General features: G+C 50.9%; 1 protein-coding gene across 3 annotated transcripts in view; it reads left to right on the top strand.

Moving 5' to 3' along the window:
• Positions 1 to 18666, top strand: part of LOC149371177 (uncharacterized) — a 165752-nt gene that overhangs the window by 120508 nt on the left and 26578 nt on the right. Inside the window, exon 3 of one of the 3 annotated variants that reach the window (XM_089564798.1) lies at positions 15114 to 15335. The exons of the other annotated variants lie outside the window; for them this stretch is intronic. Coding sequence (XP_089420924.1) covers positions 15114 to 15335 — 222 coding nt within the window. Of the gene's footprint in view, positions 1 to 15113; positions 15336 to 18666 lie in introns of those variants that run through there. 3 annotated transcript variants of the gene reach the window in all.

The raw sequence follows: 18666 nt of genomic DNA, 5'->3' as shown, positions 1-18666 counted from the left end.
ATACTTTTCTTTCGCCCCCAAAGCCCTTCCTCCTCCCCTTCCTCCTACAGTGTTGAAGGTATTCCGAACAAAGGTTAACCCGACCGCCCAACCCCGCCGCGGTGTTCCCTCCCGTCTGCCCGCGTGCGGCTATGCGAGGCAGGAAAGGGGAAATGAAAAGAGAGAGGAGGAGTTCAGGGTGAAGCAACCCGTGGTGGCAGTCTGCCGAACTAAACGGCCATGTCCCGCAAAGCTGGGCTTGTATTCACTGTCGATCTTGGCGAAATGAGGAATAGGTGAAAGCCAAGTTTCTTGCAAAATGATTATGTCTGGAGTATGTTGTGATAAGAGGTGAAGTAAATCAGTTGAAGCTGAAATAAGTGACCGACAGTTCCACTGGAGTATTCGTAACACCCCTAAAATTGCGTAATCTGGACAGCAGCAACTGCCTGTCCCAAAATATTTTGCTTTGTCTTAGAGCCCAGCTGTTCTTTCTTTGATTTCGGATTTTGAGGAGAAGACGGGTTAGACATATGGGAGCCACTGCGTTTGAGGACTCGCGTATCTGAATCCATCATCTCTGTATCATGAGTGATTGGGACATCATTCGAAACACCGGAACTATGAATAGGAGCATCAGGACTGACTCTTCTTCACATGAAAATGGCACATACCCACGCGGGTTGGCCAAGGTATGGTGGTGAATGCCAAGGAGGTATATGCGCCGACTCTGCCTCGACATCCTTGTCTTCGACTAGTCGCAGAGGTCTACTGCGGGTCATCTTCTTCATCACAGTTTATTGGATTCAAGGGTTTTCGTCGCAGTTGGTATCCGCAGTCTAGGACGTCGTTGGATTTTGCTGCTTGCGTGGTCCTGAATATAAGCTGTCGCTGTGCTTACAGTTCAGGCTTGACCTCTAGTCCCGTTGCTGTAGCCGTGAAGAGATTGAGGTGTGCATTACTACCGAAAGGTGGTTGATTCAGGAGGCTAACCTATGCGACTTGTGTTAACATTGGTTCCGATCTCGCGCGGACAGTGGGATTTTTTTTATGCGGTATGCCATTTAGATCTCAGTTTTCACTGCGATTTTTAGGCGATATTTGATTTATTTTGACTGGGTGCTTTGATGCAATGAACGTGTTGCTTCTCTCTATGTCTGCCAGCAGCATATAATTTCGGGTTGTTCACTAAGGGAAAGTTTGTGTTTTTTTTTAGTGAGCCAGTCATTGAACATTTGGTTTGGTGGGCTCAGTGAAGTGCCAGCAGCCATCATCAGCACTATGTGGTAGCCAGTGCGAGGTAGCAATGGCATGGCCTCAGCTAGGTGTGGGGCCAAAGCAAATATCAGTCAACATCTTGAACTTTCGATCAGCTTCTGATAGTGGAAGCCAGGCATTATCTCACGACACGACATAATTGGCCGCTCTGCTTGATGCTTTATGTACGCGCTTGTCCTCCCCCGCTGCCTTTCCACAGTCTGTCTCAGTAGTAACTGACCATTTTTCTGATCCCTGCTTCCAAAAGATGGTCTCAAGCACCTTACGTGCAGCATTCTTGGCAATAGCACTTCGCTGCTCCCTACGCAGTAGATGCATAGCAGGGCATTCCTTGAGCATGTGGTTTTACTACTAGAATCACTGTTTGGCAGCTCAAAATCGATCATCAAAAAGGGAGCAGGCCTGGCGCATGAGGGCCATGTTGTCCTGTTGCTGATCTAAGGCGAGCCAGGCACTCCATGAAACAGGGTGAGGAAGGCAATGTGCAAAATTGTGTATGGTTCACAGCTATTGAGCATCCAGGGCAATATCTGTAAGAAAGCGTGTGTTGGTGTGAGTGGGACTCTGAGTCATAATTGGAGATGTCTTCCTTGTATTGGATGACGTCCATCCTCTACTAAGCGTATGGACAGGGGATTTCAGGGGCCCTGCTTAATGTATCGCGGGCTAGCTGGTTTACCGGATCGTTGCCTGTGACCTCGGCATGTCCAGGAGCCCACCAGATTCAGTGGGGGTGCTCGAAATAGAGCCGAGTGGATCCGCTAAATTCGTCGTGGAGTCAGTGAAGATGATGCATGTGGTTGGAATAGGTCGTATCGATGCAAGCTCCCGAATACTATGTTAAGGGTGGCGGAAAGTACGGGCCTGGTGTTAAGTCTGGTGAGAGAGAGCGATGGGGAAACATTTGCTGCACCTTCTTCACTGCCAATCGCATCTGCATAAATGATGGCGTGGAATTCGAATCGGGCATGATGGCCCGGATTGAGATGGCTGCGTGCCGCTTATATCAACGCCCGCCAGCATCTCAAATTGCGGGGCGAAACTTCGCACAGAAAATAGCGGCGAAGTGTTGCCCTCGACCAGCCCAAGGAATACTGTCTTTTTTTTTTTTACAAAAGTGGTCGTATGCGCGGTCCTGCTGTTCCAATTTTCTGCAATTTCAGCGCGAAAGTCCGTAACTGGCACAAAATGTTCACATTGGGACATGAATGTCTCCGACAACAGATACCGAAGACCACCCGACTGCAGCGTGCCCTTGCCGCGAACTGAGGCACCTAAACGCGTCGGGCGCGAGAGGACAACACGTGAGTCTTCGCACCGTTGCGCTGACGAAACGTGTAGCGACGCGCGGTTGTACGCGGATCGACGTCAAATCCGGGATTTTTGATGACCGCCTCGTCCGTGACGTCAGGATCCACGTCAGGATCCACGCCATGGATCCTGACGTGCGGGCTGCGGCGCTCAGCGACGCGCACCGACATGGCCGATCGCGTCACTTTGTGGGAAGTATGTGCCAGCCATCACCATTAGATATAAAAGTGTGTCTTGATTCACACACCGTCTTCGTCGTCTATTCAGAAAAACGTTTTTACCTCAGGCAGTCAGTACTATTCTCCCGACACCGTGCAGCTAGAACAGGAATTGCGATAAAGAATATCCGTCACTCTTAAAACTACGCATTGTTTCTTCAGTCCCAACCCGTCTTCTAGGTGAACCTACAATTCTCGTAGATCCTGGCGCGTCATCAATCCGATTTCCGACCCTGACGTATTAGTAGTTAATACTGACGGCGAACCAGTCACACTGAGACTGAGTGTGCGCAACTTCTTAACGACGAATTTTCATCACTGTTCATCCATGAAGACATTACTTCTTCGCCCACACTGCAGCAATTTCCCAACGTTTCAGATACCAGGAGTTTCCTTCAGTGAATCTTGCATTCTTGCCCTGTTGAATAATCTAAAAATGACTTACCCAAGCTGCACATCTAATCGACACAATATTGGAAACGTATTGGCAAAGACCCGTCCTAAAAAGCACCAGAGTGAGACCATCCATTTTGCAATATTGACATCACGAAGGCCTACGACAACATTCTCCACGCAGTCTTTCTCATTACTATGGCATCACTTGGCATGCCCTTGCAGCTTTGTCGAGCAATTCATGCCTTTCTTTCGCAACGAACATTTACTATCCGCGTCAATGGTAAACCCACAGGCCGCTTCATTTCTAATCGGGGTGTACCGCAGGGCTCAGTTTTAGCCCCAGTTCTATTTAACATCGCATTCATTCCTCTGATACAGTCTCTCCACCCTTCCTAATGTTCAGGTTCTAGCATATGCAGACGATATCGCTCTCTGGTCCACAAATCGCTCAGCTTAGGTGCAGCAAGACTCCCTGCAAAATGCTCTCAATATCCTCCACAACTTTCTTGCCGACACTGGCCTCTCTCTCAACATCTCCAAATCCTGCTATGTCCATGTGGGCAATAAAGCTGGCCGCCGTACTTTCAAAGCCACTCCGTTCGTGGTCACTATTGACAATGCCCCACTTCCTGAGGTGGAATATACCAAAGTTTTAGGCCTGCACGTTCATGCTTCAGGCAAGGGCACGGCTTGGTTGTCAGCTATGCGCAAGAGTGCTATAAACACACTTGGCCTCATCCGCAGGATAGCCAATCGCTCTGGAGGTACCCGTTCTGATACAGCTCGTCGACTTGTTTGTACTGTCTTTCAACCTCGGCTCCTATACCAGGCTCAGTTCCAACAACTTACTAAACGACAGTGGTCCACACTTGAAGCACTCAACCACGAAGCCATGCGAGTCATTACTGGCCAACCCCGAACAACTCCTATTTGTCTGCTGCAGGAGTATGCGCAGCTCAACACACTGGAAGATTTAATTACCCAGAGACAAACCAATAGAGCACGGAAAGTTTCTCTTCGTCCGATGTTCGCGCCTCAACCCCCTCCATGGGACTACTGTCACATTACATCAAACAAGCATGCTCGTCATAAGAAGTCGGAGTCCTTCGCACCGCCGTTACCACAAGCGGCGGCTGAATTTCTTGAAGGTGAAATTCTAGAGGCCCGTGTGCTGTGCGATGTCAGTGCACGTTAAAGAACCCCAGGTGGTCGAGCGTACATGTGCTCTTATTCCCCCGTGTGGCCTACCTTGCGCCGCAAAAATGCCCTCACTGCGAAGCACCCGCTTCCGACACCAATGTCCACCACCTACTGTGGACATGTCCAGGAACTTCACTGGTGCGCGTCAGGCCTGTCTGCAAACAATGACTCTACTTTGCACGTGTGGATAACGAAAAACATTTACGCCCGAAGCTTATGTGACTTTTTACACGCAACCGGGCTTCATGCGTTTTTGTAGCGTATTCTACAGTTCGTCACTAACACCACGTTTTATGAGGCGCGGCACACCCAGCGTCACAAATAAATAAATAAATTTGCAATATTGGGACTATTACCTGTTCTGCCTGGGGAGGCTGCCGCTGCTTGTTGCCCATATCTCCCACGTGCTGGGCGATATGGGCTCCGTCTCTCCGACTTCAGAAGGAGACCTGGACCTGGGTAGTGAAATGTTCTCTCTCTCTATCTCTGTCGGTGTGATCATCTTTGTTTTATCAATATGATGCTTCAACGAGCCTGTCTAAACCGGTATCAAGTTTTAGTTGGACGTACGCAGTGAGCTTGCGTACGCAACGACACCGCGGGTAACGAATGCGCATGCGCAGAACGCAACGTATCTAGCCGCGCGTTGCGGACGCCCGCCCGCTGTAAAGCATAACGTAGCGTACGCAACGCGGGACGCTACGTGCTGCGTAGGGAACATGGCGGCGACCATCTCGCCCGCTTCGGACCGATTTCACTTCGCCGCTGCTTTCTTCAACGCGATGGCTCGCTCTAAACTGTGCTGTTAGCTTTCATTTTGTCTACTCTTACCCACACGCCAAAATATTAGGGACAAATGCCCCTTGTTTTTCAGATAATGAGGCGATTTTTGACCTTTTAAGCCTAACTAACGTTGTGTACGTTTATCGTCATAGCAACCGCACCTGTCGAATAATTCTTTTTAGTCATGTGCCTACTTTTGCACTTCATTAAACATTATACATTTTTTTGTCCATTATAAACAGTAATATACCATTCATTATGCCAGAAACTGAAGAATGTTCAGCCGAGCGCTACAGCGCTTTCAGTGTTTGTCACTAGATGGCGACACAGCACGACGCGCTACGCGACTGCTCTGCGGCGGTACGGCCAACTATAAGTGTGACGGGGGTGTCCTTTACAGCGTACGGAACGTAGTGAGCGTTGCGTACGCAATGTCGCTACGTACGCAGCAACTAAAAGTGTCTTTACAAGCACTCTAATCACAGTCGTTATCTCCCGGTATTGTTTTACATGACTGGCGAATAACGAAAGTAATGGTGCAGTGGTGCAGCTGTTAAGCGATGTGTCACTGCCCTGCAATTGCAGGCGCTGCCATTAGTGGGGCTGGTGCCGTCCAGGCTACTATTGTCAAGCAACCTGTAGCCGTTAATCGTTATTTTGACTGCCACCTACCATCCTTCACTTTCTTATTCAGAAATGACCGCATTATACCATTCGACAATGTTATGCATTATTTGAAATTTTTCTGCGTTTTTATTTTTTTTTTGGTCAGGGCAACACGTTAAAAGGGTACCTTGGCACCGACAAGAGGGCCCCGTAGCCAAGCACGGTGGGAGGAAACTCCCCGCCCTCTTGCCTCTGGCAAAACCCAGCTTTTAGCTTTCTTCTAAACGCCCGTCTTTTGAATTCAAATTTTAGTCCATGTTTATCTTATTGCGATGCTATTTATTTATTCCAGCTGACTAGACAAAACTTCTTGCCGTTTTTTAATGAGCAACATTTTATGATCCCTCCTATTTCGTTTAATATCACACACACTTAAAAAAATTTTCTGGCGCTCTTTGGCCTTAGCTGCCCTTGTGCCATTAAACTCCTAACCGCGGTGCGTAGTTTGCTCGCCATCCGCTGGGCTGATTATGATGGCGCCACTAGGTCACGTGACCTGTGTGCCCCACCCGCCTCCCAGGTTTCTTCTTTGGAGATTTTTCAGGGATTTTTCAGGGAATTTTTGGGGATTTTTCTCTCACAGTCAACGACGCCGAAGGCGACGGCGCATTTTTACTGACATGACGACCTCCTTAACGCTATCGCATCAAAATGGAAGCTGAAGGATATGGTAATATTTAGACAGGGCAGCTTAGAAATCGAAACTGCAGCACATGGCTGGTGATCGACTTATGGCAGCGATTGATTCAAGAGGCATATCTTGCAAGCCCACTCGGTCAAGTGGAGTGCGTTGTGTGCCCCTATCGAAACGACGCCTTTGGCGCTGCTGCCGCATGCAGGCAGAGCACAGATGGCAGACAGTGTGCGTCCATACCCAACAGTTCTGGACAAACATTTTGAACTGGAAAGAGTTTATCAACGCAATTTTTACACATATCATAAGATTTCACTACAGAAATCAATATATCCGCACATCTTCCACTGCAGGCTTGCATTATTTTGCTGTTAACGTTTTTTCTATCGTCGAAAACGTTCCCTATTTGCAAGCCTGCAGTGGAAGATGTGCGTATATATTGATTTCTGTAGTGAACTTTTGGTCGAAATTTCTGGAGCCCTTCACTACGGCGTCCCTCATAGCCCGAGTTGCTTTGCGACGTTAAACCCCAATAATCTAACCAAAGCGTTCCCTATTCGTTTTCGATGTCAGTGTTAACTACTTGATGCCAGCGATGGGAAAACTTATCACGAAAGTACACGTATCGGAAGAATGTGTCATTCATTGCCTTCAATATTTCCATAATAGAACCTTACAACTATTCAATATTCAAAATTTTTGCCCTCTAGGACAATTACAAAATTGGACATGACTAGTGTAGAGCGGTGGCGCACAGCGGACCAATAGTTCCCACCTGAATTGCATAGGTCTATGCGGTTCTGCTTCCGCTCGAAGGCTGCTTCAAGAACCTAAGCCGGATACAACTCAATGGCGTCGAACGATTCTCTGTTTGACCCGTTCTCCCCATCTCCCACTTGAACGACATGCTGGAGTGGAATTGCAGGGATGGCGAGATGAAAGGAGCATAACCACGGCCTAGTAAAATTAACCACGGCGTCATGAAAATCGGTCGACGCCAATGGCTGGAGGGCCTCCTTTGACGGGCATTCGTCGCTTTGTTCTTGAGCTGTATCCGACTATAATGGCTACGGTAAAATGTCGCTTTATTTGGAGCCCAATGCGCAGCTCGAGCGCCATTTGCGCAGGGGATAACCATGCACATGTATGGGGAAAAACCTTTGAATACTGGAAAACTATGGTACTGTTATAAAAATATTGAAGGTAGTGATCTATTCTTGCGATGCGTAGCAAAATCTCCCTCCAAAATGTTTTCCATCGCTCGCATCGAGTTAACACTGTCGTAGAAAACCAATCGGGAACGCTTTAGCGGTAGAACTTATAAAGCGGCTTGATAAGGTCCGCATTGAACTAAAAAACGTGCTGAATGTTTTTTTGTAATAAATAGCCACGCTGTTTGACTCTATTTTTTCGCTGTAATACGGCGTCTACTTATTACTAACTTCGGATACAACGAACAGAATCCGCGTGACAGTCAGATTCGTTATCACTGTATCCTGAATAGGTTTCTTCCTGTCTTCTGAGTCGTTAGTCCTCCAAGAACCGTTTTCTAGGCGCTGAATCCCATGCTGCGGGCCGTGGAAGAAATAGCCGCGCGTTGCCCTGGCCAACATTTTCGGTTGGTGTGGCACTGGCCACGCCGTGGGCTGAGGAAGGCTGCCGCCCACTTTCGGCGCATTAACATGTTCTCGGTGTTCACAGTGGCAGGTAATCTCTGCTTTCATGCGGCAGTTGCAGTCGAGGTCACGTATATATATAACGAGGATACGGCTGTAAGAAACTACGACACCCCTTCGACTTCGTCATACCGAGATTCATCTTCAACCCGTCCCTACAGTAGTAACCTTTGAATAATTTTGTACTCTGCAAATAATTTCGCCTTAACACAATTTAGATGTGTTCGAATATATTGTCGCGAGTGGAAGAAAAAGACGAGTAGCGATTGCGGCGCGCCGACGACGACGTTGCTGCTGGTGGACCTGCCTGTTTTGTTCTGTGCTCTCTGTCTTCACCCGTTCTCGCCGCCGGCCTGTACGTCAAGCCGTGACATTTGGTGGAGGTGCTGGGTAACGCATCTCATGCAGCGCACCCCGCCTCGTAGTTCTAGCCCCGTCCTAAGTCCTGGCCGTCGAGTTTTCTTGGAGGAGCCCTCGGCAGAAACTGAGACTCGCGCTAGCCGACGTCAGCAAGGCCAAGCGCCGGAATTTGGACTCTTGCCCGAGGGATCGCGGACATCTAGGACAGCCAACGTCACCATGGCGTCCCAGTCACAACAAACCGACCCCGCGATTGCGTCGAGGATCGTCTACGTGCCTGTCACTCCAAGATCTGTCGTCCCGTTCCGTGGCGATGGCCTCGACGATGTTGAAGACTGGGTCCAGCACTATGAAAGAGTAGCTCGACATAACGGGTGGACTCCCGACCAATGCCTGCAGAATCTGTACTTCTCCCTGGAAGCCACAGCAAAGTATTGGTTTGAGAACCATGAGGCTTCTTTAATGGGAGACATGCAAGAGCGAACTGGTGCGCACGTTCGCGAACCAACACCGGCGACAGCAAGCAGAAGATCTGCTCCACGCTCGCATCCAGGGACCCACCGAAAGCGTCAGGAGCTTCGTCGAAGACGTGCTGCGTCTGAGTGCCCGCGCCGACCCGCGGGCTACTGAGGAGAAAAAGGTACGGGCGTTGATGAGGGGTGTCCGGAATGACATCTTTGGAGGCCTCATACGCAATCCTCCGACCACAGTAGCCGGATTTGTCGCCGAAGCTACAAATATCGAGCACGCATTGGCGACAAGAACCAGTCACTTTCAGAGACTGAGCGCCCTTCCTGCCGTCTCAAGTCTTGCCTCGTCTGGCCTGGGCGGAGTTGGTCTAGCCGATGTTCGAGAAATAATTCGCGACGTCATCCGCGAGGAGCTGAAAAAGCTCTTCCCTTCTCCTGAGCAGCCCGCCTCTGTCTCCATCGCGTCGGCCGTTCGCGAGGAACTGCGACACACGCTGGCGCCAGAAGACGTCCCAATTGTAGCTGCAGCCGACCCACCAACTCTGAGCTACGCCGCCGCAGTTCGTCGTCCGCCTCCCGCCCATCGCCAAGTCCAGAGCGCTCCCGATTCTGGCCTTCAACGCCGCGAGTTCCTGCACCCGTCTGATGCCCGCCTGGGACCGCCGAGACGCAGGAAGACCGACATCTGGAGGACTGCGGACCGGCGACCATTGTGTTTTCACTGCGGTGAGCCTGACCACATGTATCGCTCCTGTCCATACCGCGAGCTTGGCCTAAGGGGTTTTAACCGGGCTGATCCGTGCCCCCGCTACGGTGAACAGCCCCGCGACATACAAGACTACCTTCGACGTTCTCCATCACCGGTTATAGCTTCTCCTCGCACCTCCCGGTCGCCGCCACCTCGCCGCCCACCATCCCCTTCTCGCGGATCTCGCCGTGAGAGCCTTTCGCCACTTCGGGAAAACTGAGTACGGCGACGCCTGGAGGTGGCGTTGCCGGAGTCGCACGAAGTAAAGAACCTCCGCCTACGTTGGAATGTCCCAGCTCGACCGATGGCATCCTTGGAAGCGCGAATCGTTTTGCAACCTCTAGCAATGTGCACATTCTGATCGACGGACGCGACGTAACGGCGCTTGTGGACACCGGCGCCGATTACTCGGTCTTCAGCGGAAGTTTCTCTCGGCGTCTTCACAAGGTTACCACCCAGTGGGACGGACCGCCCATACGTACCGCGGGAGGCCACATCGTAAACCCTGTTGGCAAGTGCACTGCCCGCGTCGAGATCCACGGTGAGACGTGCCCCGCCACATTCGTGATATTGGAGAATTGCTCTAAAGATGTTATTCTGGGCATGGATTTTCTCCGTGAATATGGCGCCGTAATCGATATAGGGCAGAACAGGTTGACCCTCCGCGCACGTTCTTCATCGCCAGTACCGCCTCGGGCCACAGGCTTTGCGATGAAAGTTGATGCCGACCATGTCCACTTGCCGCCGTTGTCGACAGTTTTCCTGCCGGTCCGAGCCGATACAACAGCATGTGGAGAAGGCGTTCTGGAAGGCAGTGTCCAGCTGTTACTTACGCGTGGCATTGGTGTTGCGCGAGGGGTCGCAAATGTTCGACGAGGGTGTGCCAACATCTTCGTGACCAACTTCAGGAACGAGCCGCAGCACCTGACAAAAGGGTCAGTTATAGCCCAAATGGAAGAACTTAGCGGCGTTCGTGAAGCTGTTGCGCTGCCTACAGAGGCGGCCCCGCCCGAGTCTCGAGACCCTGCAACGTTGCCCCTGGATATCGACCCCAAACTTGAGCCTTCCCAAACACGTGAACTGCTCTCTCTTTTGCATCGGTACAATAACTGTTTCGCGACGACATCCCGAGTTCGCCAGACACCCGTCGCCAAGCATCCAATTATTGTCGACACCGCAACGCACCCGATTCGTCAGCCGCCGTACCGCGTTTCCTTGAAGGAAAGGGAAACCATACAGGAGCAAGTGCGCGAAATGATAAAGGACGACGTCATCCAACCATCCAACAGTCCGTGGTCCGCACCTGTGAAGAAAAAAGACGGGACCCTACGATTTTGCGTCGACTACCGGCGACTCAACAAGGTGACCAAGAAGGACGTGTATCCACTACCACGCATCGACGACACCCTAGACCGTCTTCGTCATGCCCGCTATTTTTCGTCCATCGACTTGAAGAGTGGATACTGGCAAATTGAAGTGGATGAGCGCGACCGTGAAAAGACTGCATTTATAACCCCGGATGGCCTCTACGAGTTTAAGGTGATGCCGTTTGGCCTGTGTACAGCGCCCGCGACATTTCAACGAGTCATGGATAGTGTGCTCGCCGGTCTAAAGTGGCAGACATGTCTCGTGTATCTGGATGACGTTGTCATCTTCTCAAGCACTTTCGCAGACCATCTGGTGCGTCTTGAAGCGGTTCTTCAAGCTCTTCTGAACGCCGGACTCACGCTCAAGCCTTCGAAGTGCCGGTTCGCATACAGTGAACTAAAGTTCCTTGGTCACATCGTCAGCCAAGTGGGTGTGAAGCCAGACCCCGAGAAAACGGCCGCCGTCGCATCCTTCCCTCCACCGTCGGACAAGAAGACCGTCAGAAGCTTTCTTGGTCTCTGCGCATACTTCCGACGTTTCGTACGGAACTTTGCCCAGATCGCGGCGCCACTTTACCGCCTGACGAAGGATAACGTTGTCTTTGAGTGGACCGAGGAGCAACAATCAGCATTCCGCCAATTAAAACACGCCCTTGCAACATCCCCCATACTAGGCCATTTTGATCAAGACGCCGACACTGAACTCCACACGGACGCCAGCAACAAAGGACTAGGAGCAGTGCTGGTGCAATTCCAGGACGGCGCTGAGAGGGTTATTGCGTATGCCAGCCGAGCTCTTTCGCAGGCGGAGGGCAATTACTCGACAACTGAGAAAGAGTGCCTCGCTGTCATCTGGGCCATCACCAAATTCCGGCCCTATCTGTACGGTCGCCCTTTTCGTGTCGTCACCGATCACCATTCGCTGTGCTGGCTCGCCAATATTAAGGATCCAGCAGGCCGCCTTGCTCGGTGGAGCCTTCGGCTACAGGAGTACGACGTCACCATCACCTACAAGTCCGGCCGCAAACACCATGATGCTGACTGCTTGTCTCGAGCCCCCGTGGAGCCGGCACCGGGAGGCGAAAATGACGAAGAGGACGGCTTCCTTGGGGCATTGGACATGGCAGATATGGCTGCTCGGCAACGCAGTGATCCTCAGCTTGATCAGCTGATGGCGCACTTGGAAGGCCACGAAGCTGCGGTGCCTCGCATTTTCCAGCGCATACTGCCGACATTCAAGATAATGCATGGTGTATTGTACAAGCAGAACTTCGACAGCAGCCCGAGGTCGTGGCTCCTTGTTGTGCCTGAAGACCTGCGCGCCGAGGTCGCCCAAGCTTGCCATGACGATCCTACAGCTGGTCACCTTGGCTACAGCCGAACACTTTCACGCATTCGAGAACGGTACTACTGGCCGACACTTCCTAAGTACGTCCGTCACTACATAAGAACTTGTCGAGAGTGTCAAAGGCGCAAAACACCGCCCATACGACCAGCTGGCCTTCTCCAACCACTCGAACCACCGCCTGTTCCGTTCCACACTGTCGGAATGGATTTTCTTGGTCCATTTCCAACGTCGCGGTCGGGCAACAAGTACGTTATCATAGCGACGGACTACCTAACACGATACGCGGAGTCCCGAGCACTTCCGTCGGCGACAGCTGTTGAGGCAGCCCAATTTTTTATTGAGTGCATTGTGCTCCGTCACGGTGCCCCCGCCATTTTGATCACTGACCGGGGTGCCGCGTTTCTGGCCAAGCTCACACAGGAGATCCTCCGTCTCAGCTGCACCAGCCACCGCCGAACTACTGCGTACCATCCGCAAACGAATGGGCTGACGGAGCGGCTGAACAAGACCATGGCCGACATGATCGCCATGTACGTGGATGTCGCCCACCGCAGTTGGGACGCGGTACTGCCCTACGTTACATTCGCTTATAATACCGCTGTCCAGGAGACGACAGGTATGTCCCCTTTCCAGCTGGTACATGGAAGACAGGTCACCACGATGCTTGACGCTATGCTACCGCACGAGCCACCTGTCGACGTCGCCGATGATGCCCGACTAGTCTGCGAGCGCGCAGAAGAAGCTCGGCAACTCGCCAGACTCCGTACCCAACATCAACAACATGCCGACGCTCGTCGGTACAATCTCCGTCGACGCGACGTCCATTTTTACCCTGGAGACAAGGTCTGGGTGTGGACACCGGTGCGCCGTCGAGGTCTCTCCGAAAAACTCATGAAGCGCTACTTCGGCCCGTATACAGTTGTTCGCCGCCTCGGTGAACTTAATTACGAGGTGCTGCCCGAAGGAACCCGACCGTCATCACGTCGTTCACCCCGCCCTGAAATAGTGCACGTAGTGCGGCTTAAACCGTATTACGCGCGATGATCGCCTGGACCCGAACTGATTTTACCACTCTTGCTTCCGTGCTAGCATCGGGACGATGCTTCTTTATAGGGGGAGGTAGTGTCGCGAGTGGAAGAAAAAGACGAGTAGCGATTGCGGCGCGCCGACGACGACGTTGCTGCTGGTGGACCTGCCTGTTTTGTTCTGTGCTCTCTGTCTTCACCCGTTCTCGCCGCCGGCCTGTACGTCAAGCCGTGACAATATAACAGCGCTGACTGGAACCGTCCTTTCGAATAGCGGTCGTTGTTACAGAACTGAACAAAAACAAAGGCTGTGCAGCCGGGCCACGACCAATCCAGGCAGCATGCTGTCTGTGAAAAGTGACGACGTTTAAATTAAATGACTCGGGATATTATAGCCAAAAAAGGAGGAAGGAGGAAGGAAAGGTAGCTGCCAAAAGGTGGGCGTGAGTTTTGGCGAAAAGCGATCAGTAGAGCGATAGAGAAACTCTTTACACGTGTCTACGGACACTTGTTGAACGCGTAGCTCTAGAACCTCAGGCAGCTACTTGAAGGAGCCTCGCTTCTCTCCGATTCTCTTGCTGGGTGGTCCGGATGGAATCCAGGGATAATAACTGGTGCAGCTAATGTCGCAATTGCTGAACCGGTGCTTCTCCTTCGGCGTTGGTCCATAACAACCCCGTTTTGAGTCTCTTCCGACCAACGCGCCAGGAGTCCATTTGTCTCCACTGCCATAGTTACGGATGTATGCCGGATCTCCCGAGGCAAAGCTCCAGCTGGCACCTTCCTGTGACTGGTCTTCGTCGACGGTCTGGCACCTGGGCGGGAAACACTTATCAAGTCTGGTACGCAATCTGTATCTTAGTAACATCTCGGATGGTGAGCTCCGTGAGAACAGAGGCGTGCACTATGTAGTAACCGCGTGAATGAATTCGTACCAATCGCACGGTCGCGCAAGCACTGCACGAAACCTTCGCACATCCGCACAACTCTCTGGGGACCATAGCATGGTCGCACACTCGCTGCATGTCACTCCCCGCACCTCCACTCACACTCCTTTTCGTCCCTTGGAACGCATTCTCTTGGTTTCAGGGGGGACAGTCTTCCAATCTTCCGCGCACGCTTCAGTTTGTCTTAAAGTACACCCACGGCTGTCGTGCAGCAACCACGTGAATTATTTCATACCAGGGTGTGAAAGTGGGTACGATTCTGCGCGATCTGCGTGCGGCGTGCGCGATTTTTACATGCTGCCTCACCACGCTGGCCTGCGAACTTGTTCATGAAGCATAGTTCGAACAATAAGAACCTTCGAACAATACGAATCATCATCACAAAACGGCTACCTAGAGCGCATATTTCTCTTTCCAACGCTCTTTGTTGGTCTTAATTTGCTCAGGTTGTTCAGCGAGTTCAGACAACTCAACGCAAGTGGAGAAGGGAGACCGGCCACCTAGAGCGCAGATTTCTCTTTCCAATGCTCTCTCTCTGTTGGTCTTGCTTTGCTTGTTCGGCTAGTCCAGAGGAAGCCTGCGCAAGTGGAGAAGGGAAACAGATAGACGACAGCTGTCCGGCCTGCTGATGCCAAGAAAGATTTTGAAAATAGTTATTAACACTGCAGTTCACAAAAACTTTGAGACGTTTCTTCACTATTTTTCAGGTAAAAATGGTGAAGGTTCAGCGCCCCAACTCGTCGGCAGTTGATGTCATTCAGAAAGGAATTCATAAATTCAATTCGAAGTCAGTGTTCGCCGAAGACGTCTACGAGTGTTACGAAAGATCTCGTCAGCAGACGCACGTTGCTTTTTCTACATGCACGGATGAAGATTTCAGTTTATGTGATTTTATAAAAGTTGTGCAAACCAACGAACGAGAGAGATGATGGAACCAAGCACTTGTGTGAAATACTTGTGATTTATGAGATGTGTGAAACTGTATGATCGTGTACGTACCTATGCTTGCTGTACATTGCCATGTTCACGGGGCCGCGGACCCTGTCAAGCCCATACTGAGAGGCTTTTTGTCTGCAATCCCTCAACATTGTTGATGTTGAAAATAAACTGATTGATTGATTGATTGATTGATTGATTGATTGATTGATTGATTGATTGATTGATTGATTGATTGATTGATTGATTGATTGATTGATTGATTGATTGATTGATTGATTGATTGATTGATTGATTGATTGATTGATTGATTGATTGATTGATTGATTGATTGATTGATTGATTGATTGATTGATTGATTGATTGAACATAATGTGCAAGAAAAAATTCAGGGGGGCACTTTGTTGCCTTAAAGTGCGGTGAGGCGAAAGCCTTAAGCGCAGTGTTGCTGCTTGTGTGACTGATGTGTGGTTAAGATGTTAAGCTTAGCCTCTAAGAGCGGGACGCGACAGCGTCTTGCAATGCTGCCAGATAGTCCATAGAACTCCATCGCCCATTCGGTTCTACGCCTTGCTGGTCGGTAAATTGTTTTTTGAGGAAAGGAAATGTATATGTCTCTCATATCTTCGTGGACACCTAAACCTCGCAATAAAGGCCGGAATACATGTAGCGTTTTTACCGCGGCCCGACGGCGCAGATTTGACGCCCGGCGACGAGAAAAACGCCCGCCGCCGCCGATCAGAACCGGCTATGCTCTGACGCGCGGCGTCCGGTGAGACCAGAAGCGGCGGCTGAAGCGAGCCAATGCCAGCGCAGAAAGCCCGCTCTTCCGGTCCTCTGCATGCCGCCGCCAAGAGGAGACAACCAGCAAGCACTGCACGACCTATTCTTCACCAACCAAGAACCACATAGCTGCCGCCGCCAACATGGCCGCCATGGCCGTCGAGCTGCGCCGTGTTTTTGGCACGGAAATGTTATTGTCGTGAAAATAAACGCTTCATCAGACTTGAAATGTCGCTTCTTTTGGAGAACACGGCGCAATCTTGGATCGGAATGCCTGCGCTCCCTCCCTGAAGCGAATCTGTCGAAGAAAACTGCAGCCGCTGGTGTCCGCGGCTGAGCGGGCGTCCAAAGGTACGCGACGGCATGCATTCGAGCACGCAAATCTTTATAGATACTTAAGCGCGCGTGCTAAAATTTGTACAATGGTGTCGAAGTGAAACTTTCCTGATTTTAACAGAATGGCCAGCGTCGCTGTTCTCACAGACCTCCTTGCACAGTGGTGTTTGCCACTTGTTGATCACATTTGCTTTCGCGTCAAGGGATACGCGGCGGCGCGCCGCCGCTCCAACGCTCCATATGTATCTCCAGCCGGGCGTCGCGCCGCCGCGACGTTTTCTGCCGCGCGAATGTCGTCGAAAAAAACGCCGCATGTATCCCGGCCTTGACGGGAAGGGAGGAAGATGGGAGTGAATGAAGACACCGTATTCACTAGACGCGCCTTTGTTCATTCCAAACCATCGAACTGGCATGGCGGAGTGGTAGCGTGCTCGTCTCGCACTCCGGAGACCGGGGTTCGATTCCCAAGCTCGGCCAATTTCCTACTACTCGGTTTTATTTTTCTGGTCTGACTAGAAAGGTTAGTTCGGCTAATTGGTTAATTAAGCAATTAACTAAACTCAGTCACACTTACTTGGAGCATCACTATACGATCCCTTTAATTGGTTGCATGGTTAGTAGCCGAAGTACAATTGGCCCCGTTTGAAATTCGCGCACTGTGACGTTTCGACCGATCGAAAAGCGTGACATTTCTGTCGACAACTGCTGCTTACAACGATGAGGCATTAAAGGCTATGTCTTCTTCTAGAGCGTTACAGGGTCGTCCACTTCGCACGAGCACGCGAGAGGTGTGGCTGTGCTCTTCGGATGGCCAGTGCATCCAACACGGCCACGCATCGAAGGAAAAAGGCGTAGGCGCACAAGGGGCCTTAGAGCTGGTGCTTCTCGTCATCTGCCAATTCGCTTTGATGGTCACACATGCAATAAACACACTGGCGCTCGGAAGAGTGCAGCCATACTTCTCGCGTGAAGTGGGCGACCATACGTTTCGAGATGGCCTTAATTACCTGACTAAACTTCCCTGGATATTATTCTATGTAGTCTCGAGACGTCCATTATTCTCATCATGGGCAGTTTCTTCAGAGATTACACACGATTAGGTGGCATATTTGTAGACACTATTTTTTTTCTCACGCAACAAAAACTGTTCCCAGCGATAAAGCGCAAAGGGCCTGTAAGTCTTCTACAGAAGTGTTTAGGACTGCGCCTTTGGTATGCTAAATAGGATCGTCGCTCGTCGGTCGTCTTGCTTACTGGGGTCGACGATGTTCAGTCCCACAGCCCTGTGCTGAAAAGAAAGGCGCAGCGGCCAGCTTACCTAGCCAGTCTGTGATGACTTCACACACGAAGTCTTATGAACTTGACCTGCATACTGGGAAGTTGGTTGTTGTCTGGCTCAAAATTTCTTAAGGTGTGCACGAGTCCTTTCCTTTCTTCTTCTGTCCACTGCGGGGGCAAAAAAGAAAGGCGAAACGAACAGGATAGGACAATCCTATAGCGGTAGAACATCCCATGGCGCGCGCTCGGCGGCAGCGCTGATACATATCCAGGTTCACAAGAGCTTGCTTCGCCTTAACCAAACAATCGAGGCTACTACGTGGCCTCTAGACCCGGCTGTGCGACAGTGTAAAGAGTAAGGAGTATAGAGGAAGCAGTAAACGTGTAGCTGGTCGTGGAACTCCTCAAATATCCTTGCCGCCCACTGTTCGCATAGCTGCTCTTTTCGGACGACGTATGAAATGTCGCTGGCCTTTATTAGCATGCGCCGCACACTCTTCTTCCATATATCTGATCCACGTAGAAGCTCATCAAATATCCTTGTCACCCACTCTTCACATAACTGCTGTTTTCGGGCGACGTTTGAAAGGTCGTTCTCCTTTGTCAACATGCGCCGCACATTCTTCTTCCATATATCTGATCCACGAAGCAGCTCATCAAATATCCTTGTCACCCACTCTTCACATAACTGCTGTTTTCGGGCGACGTTTGAAAGGTCGTTCTCCTTTATCAACATGCACCGCGCACTCTTTTTCCATATATCTGATCCAAGAAGCAGCTCATCAAATTATCCTTGTCGCCCACTGTTCACATAACTGCTGTTTTCGGGCGACATTTGAAAGATCCATCTCCTGTATCAACATGCGCCGCGCACTCGTTTTCCATATATCTGATCCAAGAGGCAGCTCATCAAATATCCTTGTCACC

Source organism: Amblyomma mixtum, chromosome 1, assembly GCF_055824585.1.
Source record: "Amblyomma mixtum isolate Tamu chromosome 1, ASM5582458v1, whole genome shotgun sequence".
In the NCBI taxonomy this organism is placed as follows: domain Eukaryota; kingdom Metazoa; phylum Arthropoda; class Arachnida; order Ixodida; family Ixodidae; genus Amblyomma; species Amblyomma mixtum.
The sequence above is the reverse complement of the archived record's forward strand: the minus strand, read 5'-3'. Positions and strand labels throughout refer to the sequence as shown.